The sequence below is a fragment of the Ascaphus truei genome, chromosome 3 (genome assembly GCF_040206685.1).
Source record: "Ascaphus truei isolate aAscTru1 chromosome 3, aAscTru1.hap1, whole genome shotgun sequence".
Lineage (NCBI taxonomy): Eukaryota > Metazoa > Chordata > Amphibia > Anura > Ascaphidae > Ascaphus > Ascaphus truei.
Window position 1 is genome coordinate 291,436,517 of NC_134485.1, and position 12,122 is coordinate 291,448,638.

At 37.4% G+C, this 12,122-nt stretch overlaps 1 protein-coding gene across 4 annotated transcripts in view; it reads left to right on the plus strand.

The window, feature by feature from the left end:
• DACH1 (dachshund family transcription factor 1) overlaps window positions 1-12,122 on the plus strand; it is a 466,035-nt gene that overhangs the window by 414,446 nt on the left and 39,467 nt on the right. For all 4 annotated transcript variants that reach the window (XM_075591024.1, XM_075591025.1, XM_075591026.1 and 1 more), the window contains 3 exons: window positions 5,281-5,428; window positions 6,886-7,029; window positions 7,656-7,724. In XM_075591024.1, the coding sequence (XP_075447139.1) occupies window positions 5,281-5,428; window positions 6,886-7,029; window positions 7,656-7,724 (361 nt within the window). The remainder of the gene's footprint in view (window positions 1-5,280; window positions 5,429-6,885; window positions 7,030-7,655; window positions 7,725-12,122) is intronic.

The following is a 12,122-nucleotide window of genomic DNA, read 5'->3' on the forward strand; positions in this document are numbered from 1 at the left end:
CTATATGCAATATATATATATATATGTACTGTATATATATATATATGTGTGTGTGTATATATATATATATATACTGTACATACAGTAGCGACATTGCTTATTGAAGCAAAAGCCGCCGGCTCCATGCGGCTGGGAAGCGGGTAGCCGCGGCGCGTGGCGGCGCACTGTGACGTCACAGTAACATGCGCGCCCGGCTTCCCCGTCTTCCCCGGCTTCCCCTGGCTTCCCCGACACCCCTGGAGATCAAATGAAGGTAAGCGGGGGTGCGGGGAAGCAGAGGGGCAGAGCAGGAGCCGGGTACGGGGTCGGGAAGGGATTTAAATTGCGCGCGAAGTGGAGGGGGGGTGCGTGGGGGAAACACGGCGGCGCGCGGTTGTTACTGGCGGCAGCTGGGGTAGATCTCGGCGTGCCGTCGTGATTTAGTGCAATAAACAATGTCGGTGCTGTATATATAAAAGAAAAAAGTATTAATACATGCACAAATATAGAAAATATACTTATGCAAACAGAAAATATAGAAAATTCCCATTTATACAAAATTGTCAAAAATTCCTAATGAAAACTATTAAAAAACACTTACAGACATTGTATTGTTCTGTATATTTAATACATTTTATTCATTTATGTAGTTTATTCAAATACTGTTAATACAAGTAATCAACACATTAAGTGGTGCCAACATTGGCATCTTGCTGAATAATCTCTAGACATTGCACAGAGAGTACATCTTTCGAAGACAAGTCAACAAGATCAATCATAGCAGAAAATTAGAATTTAGTATCTTAGAATTAATATAAAGCTAAGCTAAATTTTTAATTGGGGTGATATAAAGGGGCACTTGATGCAATCATCTCAAAGACAAAGAGGTGTCACTGAGTAGTGTAAAGTGGTCTCAATATAAGAATGTGGTATAATGTATTGTAACATAGAGGATAAGTAGAAATATCAGTAAATACTTTTTCACAAACATGTTAAATTATAAAAAAAAGTAGATAATCTTCCCTGTATTATTTTCTTAATTTAATATAATATTATAAAAGCTAATTGATATCTTATGTATTGCTCTATTATCTCTCCTTTATGATTTCTTGTGTCTAGCAATTCTTATTAGATTTTTGTTTATGTACTGTATTAGCCTATATCATATCTGTTAGGAAACAGTCCTAAGCATCCGCCAATATGATGACACATAACTACCCGTATATTATTATACCTGGTGACTTTATTTCATTTTATGATTACAATGACCATGTTATACAGAGTTTATATATATATATATATATATATATATATATAGCAGTTTGAAAGAACCACAAGCACTCCGTCTGGATCAACAAAATACTGGGTGCAAATCCTATAAAATAATGTAGGCAATACGATACCGCATCAAGATGAAATATCAGAGGCAGCACTCCAAATGGTAGTCAAAATATTGTATTGAATCAACAAGACATCATTCCAACGTTTGATAAAGGTCCCGTTTGTGGACCGAAACGTTGGAATGATGTCTTGTTGATTCAATACAATATTTTGACTACCATTTGGAGTGCTGCCTCTGATATTTCATCTTGATGCGGTATCGTATTGCCTATATATATATATATATATATATATGCAAATATAACTGTATGCTCATCTGCATGTCTTAGGCAGGTCTGCAACCCCGCCTTTCCCCATCATCACCCAGCATACAGCACTTCCACTGCAGCAAGGGATTCTGGGAAATGACATGCAAATGAGCACACAGTGTCACTTTTTGCCTCAATAACCATTTTAACATGGTTCCCTATAGGCTTAAGCTTGCTGCATGGTCACAGCTTTGAGCACAGCCAGGGTTAAGGTGCATACCCAGAAAACCACCCACAGACAGCTGTTTCGACCTTGATGGGTCTCATCAGTGTGGGGTTGATTTTACTGGGAATGCAATTATATTTGCATATTTGCTTTCCTGTGGAGGGTTTTTGTCACTTTTTTTACTCACCTTAACTTAACTCAGTATTATGGTTTAGCCTATCCCATAGCCTCTCTTGCATTCCCAGTAAAATCAACCCCACACTGATGAGACCCATCAAGGTCGAAACAGCTGTCTGTGGGTGGTTTTCTGGGTATGCACCTTAACCCTGGCTGTGCTCAAAGCTGTGACCATGCAGCAAGCTTAAGCCTATAGGGAACCATGTTAAAATGGTTATTGAGGCAAAAAGTGACACTGTGTGCTCATTTGCATGTCATTTCCCAGAATCCCTTGCTGCAGTGGAAGTGCTGTATGCTGGGTGATGATGGGGAAAGGCGGGGTTGCAGACCTGCCTAAGACATGCAGATGAGCATACAGTTATATTTGCATATTTGCTTTCCTGTGGAGGGTTTTTGTCACTTTTTTTACTCACCATAACTTAACTCAGTATTATATTTTATATATATATATATATATATATATATAAATATAAATATATATATATATATAATATATATATATATATATATATATATATATATATATATATACTGTATATATACTGTATATATACTGTATATATACTGTATGTATATATATATATATATATACTGTATATATACTGTATATATATATATATATATATATATATATATATATATATATATATATATATATATATATATATATATATATATATATATTTTAGCCTTTGGGATTTATTTAAGTGATGCAGAAATTAGATCTAGTTGTAGATGATCTTTGCAAAAATCTTTTTTTTAAATTTGGAGTTTAAAAAAATCCTATTCAAAGAAGAGCCAAGTGTAGCATTTTGTATCACAGAATGAAACGGCAGGGGATATTGTATTTCACTTTAATAGATTCCAGTCACACATTGAATATTAGCATTCATGCAGATACCTTTCTATTTGTGGTATGATTAGAGCCTGTAATGTTTGATATAATGTCAGTAGAGGGAAGTGGTTTTGTTATTGCCAAAACAATATCTGGAAGACGGCGAAACATACCTTTGAGTTGGACCTTTGAGAAAACCAGAATGTAGATATGTTTATTATTGCCCGCATGTGCATATTGCAGAATTGAATTTGTATGGCATATTGTAGTAAATTGAATAATAATAGTTTCATGCTTTATAATATACACGTGGGTTATGTTTAAAAAGTGTGTAAAAAATATTATAAAATTACTGAAAGTATAAAGTGTTTAGCAGCACCTAAAAATGATGCATATAGAAAGATAAATATAAATGTGGTGCACGAGAATAGGGAGGAACCCTAATTTCCTCCAAAATTACAATGTAGAACATAGGGTGAGTTCTTAGCACTCAAAAAAGAATACGATTGCAACAATAATTGTAAATCAAACCCATAATTTTGACTTATATATCAAAAATTACATGGAGCAAACATCCACACATATCAATGATAGTGATGTAAGCTGAATAACACATCGGAAGTATACAGTACATTGCCACATAACTCTAATACTACATAAATTAACGTAAAAAAAGGGGGGGAAATGAATTAGGGAAAGGGTGACACGGTAAGGATAGACAAGGGGAGGGGGGACAGGGGAATAGGGGGGGGCAATGTTTCGGGCTCCTAACCCCTTCTTCTGACCTGTTCCCTTAGATCAATCAGATCTGGGTACTTCCCTTACCCCTTTAAAAACAGATGCTCCCAAACAATATGAAGTAAAGATCAGTAGATACAAATTAGAGAACTGTCTGTGGATAGGTATCCCACAGTGGGGTACAACATACAACACTGCTACAGACACTACCTCAATAGAAAACTACTACTAGTACAGAAACAGGCTGTCCCAAATAATACAGTAAAAATCCTTTAAATACTGTTAATATAATTTGAGAGTATTTCTAACGATGCTATAAGCACTAATCCAACAGAGAACCAATACTTTCACAAAAATAGGCTGTCCCAGATAATTCGCAAACGCAAGTATTATACTTTGTTATTGCTAGTGTACAGGTCTCTTATCTCCTCACCATTCATGCAGGAGTATCACACTAGCACTCCAGTGTTTGTTGTGTGTTTAGTGTTTATTGCTACCAAGCATAAACCTTTGCCCTACATACCCACCCACAATATGATAGTTGGTGGGCTTGTTGTGTATATCTAGCACGCATTGTGCATCCCATTGCAGTGACCCTATGAATATATGCATTTATCTTAACATACTTACCTGATTGGTCATTAATATAGATATCTAGAGTGGTCGTGGGAGGGGGGAGTTTACTTAGGAACTCTCTTCCTCCTAATAGGCTCACAATCCTATTTTTGTCAGGCATCTCTGCCTTAGTCATTCCCCCTTTTTTAGGGCTTGACTACCCAAGCTTCATTTATTGTAGCTTGGCCCTTTGGGGTATTTTTAACACCCTGTGTTTTATACATTTTGGTACTATTAAAGTGTTTTAATTATTATCATCATATCACCCATTTCATTTGGATATCCTAGCTCTCAGCTGTATTTATTCACACACATCTCATGTGTCTGAGTGCTGTTTTATAGGGTTTCTCACTAATTCAACCGCCCCTCTGGGACGCTGTTCTGTCAGTATTTTTTGCATTTGTCCCAGATAAAGTAGCAAAATCTTATCGGCAAAATAGATACAGTCTCAAAATGTCTCTAAAGAGAGCAAAAGATCAAACCGACTGGATAATCAAACTGCAGGACACCTGAATCAAGCAGCCGGTCGGTATGCAGAGTTAAATGCTTCCGTTGCGCATGACGTCATTGGAGGGCCGGTACACTTATATTGTGTGGGGATTGGTCTCTGAAGTTCACCACGCCCACATTTATGTAGTTTAAGGACTCCGCCACATTATTATTATTATTATTTATTAGGCTATTCGAATCTGATGTGTGTGACACGTCATTAGGGGTGGATGCCTTCCACGCATGTACACCCTTATTCCCCTGTTTCCCCCCTCCCCCCTCTCCCTACCCTTGTCAATCCTTACTGTGTCTCCCATCCCTAAAACATTTCCCCCCCCTTTTTTTATGTTAATTTATGTAGTATACGAGTTATGTGGCAAAGTACTGTATACTTCTGATGTGTTATTCAGCTTACATCACTATCATTGATATGTGTGGATGTTTGCTCCACGTAATTTTTGATATATAAGTAAAAATGATGCTTTTTTGACAATTATTGTTGCAATCGTATTCTTTTTTGAAGTGCTGGAAACTCACCCTATGTTCTACATTATTAAATTACTTATCTACTGATAGAATGCACGTTTCCTATTCTACGTCTTTATTGACAGCAATTTTGCTTTGCTTTGTAGGGTTTGTTAAAAGTTGCCATAGATAATGCCAGAGCTCAAGAGAAACAGGTACAAATGGAAAAGACTGAGCTGAAAATGGAACTGTTCAGGGAACGAGAACTGAGGGAAGCCCTGGAAAAACAATTTGCAGTAGAACAAAAGAACAGAGGTATTTTACTAACATTATTGTTACTTAGGAAATTGTGTTTTAAAAGGGCATGTATTGGAGAGTTTTACATTACAAAGTGCCCAAGTGAAAAATAGCTTTCATCTACTTTTCTCTATGTGTTAAACACAGCTTTAACCACTGCTTTCTATTGACTTCATAGACCCACATGTTTCAAGGCAAAACTGGTATAATTCTGGTGCAAAGATGTGGACCCGATTATACCAAATTATTTTTAATGACTTATAATTATAATTTAAGTAACTAAATTAGTTATACGTATGCATTTGTTTTCATATTAAAGATCTCTCAAATACTTATATAACAAAATAAAGCATGCATACTGTATGTACGGTAGCGTCGCGTACACATTGACTGATTGCACTTTTGAAACAAACAAAATATATATTCTTTGTTCAGCAGTTGGACAAACTCTTGATCGTCCAGGTTTCCTTTATATATTCTAATTGTCTTTGCTGCCTTTTTGAGCGTTTTACACTACTTTCTTATGTCAATGAAGTTAGCTAAAGATACCTACAGTACTGTAGTGCAGACGAGTATTCTAAAACAAATCTGGGGCAATCACCAACAAGACCTGGGGACGTCCTGGGTACATGCTGGGTACATGCTGCAACATTTCAGTGACATTTCTGCAGACAGACTAATGGCCCATCGGATTAACAGCGGGGATTCCTGGCATACCCATTCAAACTGAATGGGACTACCAGGGACCCCTGCTGTGTTAATCCGATGGGCCTTTAGTCTCTGCAGAAATGTCACTGAAATGTTGCAGCATGTACCCAGCATGTACAGTACCTGGATCTTGTTGTGATAGCCCCAGATTTTCCAAGGCAAGTTTAAGGCAAGTTTTAGAATACTCGTCGGCGCACCTGTATATCACTTTCTCAATGCACTGTTACTCATTAATACACATAATATTACTGTTATTACCCTCTATATATCCCAATGCATTACACCTTTACTATACGGCTCATTAAAGTTCTTGGGCCCTTTTATTCAATATGCTACTGTATGAATCCATGTCAGGGAAGCGTTTAAACCTCATTCATTTACATTGATCTCAGAGCCTTCCCTGCCTTGTAGAAGAAACGTCACAGCATATTGAATAGGGTCTTTGTGGCAGGACCTACTCTTTCAAAGGCCTTTATTACATACTGTATGATCTGAAGCAGTATCTCATCGTGGGAGGACTTTAGTCCTTTTTGTTTGTTTTTTGCTAAACTCTTCTTCAGCAAAGCATATTGAATACAGGCCACAGTGGTTACTTTTATAACTGAATCACTTATCTCCTATATTATATTGCTTGTATTTTACTACAGTATGTGCACTGACTTTGCTATATAAGAGTAAAGCAATAAAAGCAATAAAAGAAAATAAGCAATATACTGGATATAAAACAGAGTCAATCGGAATAACATTATTGGAATTTTCTATTTCAGCAATAATTCAGAAAAGGCTTAAGAAGGAAAAGAAAGCAAAAAGGAAATTGCAGGAAGCCCTAGAATTTGAGACAAAGAGAAGGGAGCAAGCTGAACAGGCACTGAAACAAGCAGCCTCAACAGAAGGTCTCAGGGTCCTTAATGGTAAGGCACTATGCTATTAATTTGGAATTAATTACTTATTTATTTATTGTATTGTATGTTCAAACATATAATATATAATCATCTCTGCACCAACCTCACTTTTATTCATATTCATGTCTGTTTTACATAGTTACATAGTAGATTAGGTTGAAAAAATACATATGTCCTTCAAGCTCAACCTATGTTAAATTTAGACGACAGTTATCCTATATTTGTATTTACAGTATTTTGATCCAGAGGAAGGCAAACAAAAAACCCCAGTGATACATTATCCAATGCTGTCTCAGAAGGGGGAAAATACATTCCTTCCTGACTCCAAATAATGGCAATCAGATTTCTCCCTGTATATAAGACCTCACATAGAAACCATTACTGTATATGGCACTGAAAATGGGTAATATTTAATACTTTAAAACCTTTCCATAATATAGTAGTACAAATATGTAAATTGCTCTAAACATGTTTTTCTTGTATACCTAGCTGTAGAGCCATATTTGACTTAACATTTATTGCTCAACATAAAACTATATGAGTGTATTATAACTCAACCCAGAGTATGATATGCTGTAGGATTAGTAATAGGACTCAAATCTCTTTATCGTTTTTTTACTTCTGCTTGCTTTTAGACTCTCTGATCCCAGAGATAGAATCTGACCTTAATGGGGGAAGAACAGATGCTGAAAGGACAATACAAGGTAGGAATGTGCAAAGTCTATAAATCTAGATCTTTGCATGGGAGTGTTCTCTAGTTATAGTCTGCTATTCAACCATGCAGTTTACCATCTGGCTGAGATAAACACAAGTGCAAACAAGGTCAAGTTTGTACTGTTGTTTATCAGAGTAAATGTATTTGGACCTCTTAGCTATACAATCATCTAATTAGTTAAAATTAAACAACAACAAATTATGTTCAGTATTCCCCTTAAAAATAAAACATGTAACAAAACAAGAATGAGTTATTACTATGCAGTTTAAACTACCCTGTATACAAAGTAGAAGTTCTAAACTGGTGGTACATGCCTGGGAAAGACATACTTTATACACCTGTTTGGAGCTTCAGGTTGGTGTGAGCGAAGCTGCTTCTTCGGTTTGCTGAGGACACGATCCATTCCCCCGTGGCCCCTGCTGTATATTTGCTGGATGTTGCAATGTGTCGCACTGACTACTTGTTACTTGAATTGTAAGTGTGGATATTATTTGTTATTGGTAAAGATTGGATTTATACTGACTCCTATGTGCGCCTTTTCTTGTTGTTTATTGTGTGGGGTTTGAGACAGTGTGGCATCATTTGTGTGAAATACCTGCAGCGCACAGAAAACTAACTTCTTCTTGCTATTGTGAAATATTTTTTTTATTAGGCATAGATGCTTTGATAGCCTTTCAAATAGTACTTTGACGTCTTTTATTTGTTACTGTGGTAGATAACAGAATAAGATTGGTAACCAGTGATTTAAGGCAGGGACCTGTAAATAGTAAATAGTATTACCATTTAAAATTACAGCTGCAGAGTACTGCTAGGCCTATAATGTTTTCTAAATAAATTCAAACATCAACAGCGAGAACTCTATGAAGTGTGATTTATTTAGTTATAAAAATGTTTTACCAGGAAGTAATACATCGAGAGTTACCTCTCGTTTTCAAGTATTTCCTGGGCACAGTTATAAAAAATACATGGGTTCATTAAAAGAACAGGGTTATACAGTCAATTCACAGACATTTCACGGACAGATAGAGTTGGAAAATTGGGTACAGGAGATACTGCACCGACACACTTTATTCGAGCAAATACCCAGTATGTACCTGTCAGATACCTGGAATGCGCCACCTCTCACCTCTGACAAGCCCCGTTGCATTTGCCTTCCCAGCCTGGGTTCATGCCTGGCTGATGGGCGGCTGATCTGTTAAATGATAATGATTAGGATTTAATAGGCTGCAATGCTTCGCGTGTCTACCAGATGGCATAAATTCATGAATTGTAATGCAGTATATATATATATATACTGTGCAGTATTGCAGCCAGCGGGAATAAAATGCTTCAATCCCTGCTTGGAAAATAACTCAATGCACTCGGGCAGAAAACAGTCACAAACCTCAATACACCCGGGTATACCCGAATTCGTGGGACTAGCCAAGCTCGAATAAAGTGTGTCGCCAGTGTAAAGAGCTTGTGAGTTTCAGATTGAAATAGAGCAGCTTTAACATCACTTTAACATCACCAAATATCAATAAGCAAACGGCAGCAAATGGTTCACACGCTTTGGCTGCCCTTCGGCTGTACCAAAGGCTGTCTGCCTTTTGGGCAACGCAGATGTACACTGGCATAGTTGAGATTCAATGCAGCTGTGAACACAAAGTTCTTGGTGTCCTCTTGGCTCATTAACATTCCTGTGGGTGGGGTTGACGTTCCACAAAGTACAAGCAAATGTTAACCTTTAGCACGCTGGCCCTGTGCAGAGGGGAGCAGCTCTTGGGGAGCCACATCAGGCAGTCCGCCTTTGGGGCAATGCAGATGTACACTTGGGTGGTTGAGATTCAATGCAGCTGTGGTTAAATGTGTGGGATAAAGAACATTTTCAGGTGGAGGATATATAGCCCTCTCCTATATTTAAGACCCTGATGTACTGTAATTATCTAAATATGAACTACAGCCTTGAAATTTAATTTTTGATGGACAGATCTTTAAGATGCTTTTCATTGTACACCTTTACTACAATGCAACAGTGAAAAGAATCAGATTTAACACCCAAAATATCCATTGTTTTTAATGGATAATTCACTTTCATTTTTCCCCATAAAATATTTTTTTTATATGCGAGTTAAATTTATCAGAAATTAGCATAAAAATAGTAAATAACAAACATTCACTCATTTTTATGCTAGTGTCTAAACTCCGAAACCTGTCGATAATAGACTATCGCCAACATTTTATACACATTTTTATCACCTACAGTACTCTTGACTATGTATACTATATAATCACTATTAAATAAATATAGACAAGAAAACTTAAACCAACTGTGTTTAGACAACATTGTTGCCTAAACGTTTCACATCTTTCAATATTAGTCATGGGCAACTCATTACTAGCAGGCCACTGTGGGCATAATATATTCTTTACACTACACTATCTCCCATTTGCATACCAAGGAGGCAAGAAAGAAAGCGCCAAGAAAGGCTTGGCAATACCTTACTAACCCCTATGGCTAGGTCCCCAGGTGAATGGACTAACTCCTTGTTTGCTATTGGCATTAGTAAGCCATGCCCATACTAGCCTGTCTGGTATGCAAGAGGCAGGTAGTGTTGGGTGTTTAGGTAATGTTTTCACTCCTTTGCTGCATCAAGGCTACAAATGGTATGCATTTGTAGCCTCAGGAATTAAAGGGGTTAACTAATTACTACCAAAGGATATTGTAATATATCCTATTACATTATTCTTTGGTAGAAAATTGTGATATCCCACAACTCCCATTATTGCGTGATCCCCTTATAATGCGGTGTAAACGTGGCTCCCGATTTAAAAACATCTCCATTTTTTTAAATCCTTCAATGCTTTTTTGCTATTATACACATACACACACCCCTACACCATGTAGGAGTTGAACATGAATACATTTTATATAATACACATGCAGGAATTTAAACTCAGGACCTTTCATATGCTAGACCAATTCCTTACCTGCTACTCCACAGGATTGGTGTGATGTTACACACTCTATAAATATACTTAACCTCTGCAGCACATTGCAGTGGACTGCACTGTGTACGGAGCAGGTAGAGAATTCGTCTAGAAATACAGATGCCGGTAAGTCCTTGCGCTGCAAAATGAACGCTATCCTGGTTATAACGCGGTCTCATTCTGTGGACACAGAGGACCGCGTTATAACTGGGTTCAGCTGTAGTAGTACTGTATTACTGTATATCCCAATGCTTAGATTTTAGGAATGGGAAATGGGAAAATTAGTTAAGGAAAGAAACGTAATTAATTATATGTAGATCAAAAAATGTGTAGTTACATTGTAGAAATAGTATACAACAAAAAACAAAGAAGCCCAAAGCTACATCCAATATGACAAAAATACACAGTGAAATACCTATATATCTCTTGAAAAGGGTAATTTAGTTAAACCCTTTGGCCAAAGCGTTATAAGTCTGCTAGCCACATCAAGGCATGACCATTAGCAGGTCCTAACACTAACTGATTAAAATTTGTATTTCCTCTATAATTAGAGGAAGAATGATCACATTGGATCTGTCACAACCAGCTGCATGCAAGACCTGTTCACTTGGAAAGTGGGAAGGGGCAACCCTAACCCCTGGGAGGGAGGGGCCACTGACCTCCAAAACAGCTGAGACCATCTGGACAAAGTTAATAAACACACAGCTACCCAGCATGCTCTAAGGAACCCAAAATTACCACATAATATTTATATAAGTGTCAATTGGAGTGCTAGTGGGTGTGGCTAAATGTATACAACAAAAACAAAAAAGCCCAAAAGCTACATCCAATATGACAAAAATACACAGTGAAATACCTATATATCTCTTGAAAAAGGGTAATTTAGTTCAGGCCTGCACAACTAAAGTCCTCGAGGGCCGCAAACAGGCCAGGTTTTCATGATATCCCTACTTCAGCACAGCTGGCTCAATTAGTGGCTCAGTATGATTGAGCCACTAATTGAGCCAGCTGTGCTGAAGTGGGATATCCTGAAAATCTGGCCTGTTTGCTGCCCTCGAGGAATGGAGTTGTGCAGGCCTGATTTAGTTAAACCCTGTGGCCAAAGCGTTATAAGCCTGCTAGCCGCATCAAGGCATGATAATTAACAGGTCCTAACACTAACTGATTAAAATTCTTATTACCTCTATAATTAGAGGAAGAATGATCGCATTGGATCTGTCACAACCAGCTGCATACAAGACCTGCTCACTTGGAAAGTGGAAATGGGCTGGGAGGGAGGGTCCACTGACCTCCAAAACAGCTGAGACAAGCTGGACAAAGTTAAAAAAAACACCCAGATACCCAACAAGCTCTAAAGAACCCCCAAAATTACCACATAATATGTTTATGTATATGTGTCAATTGGAGTGCTAGTGGG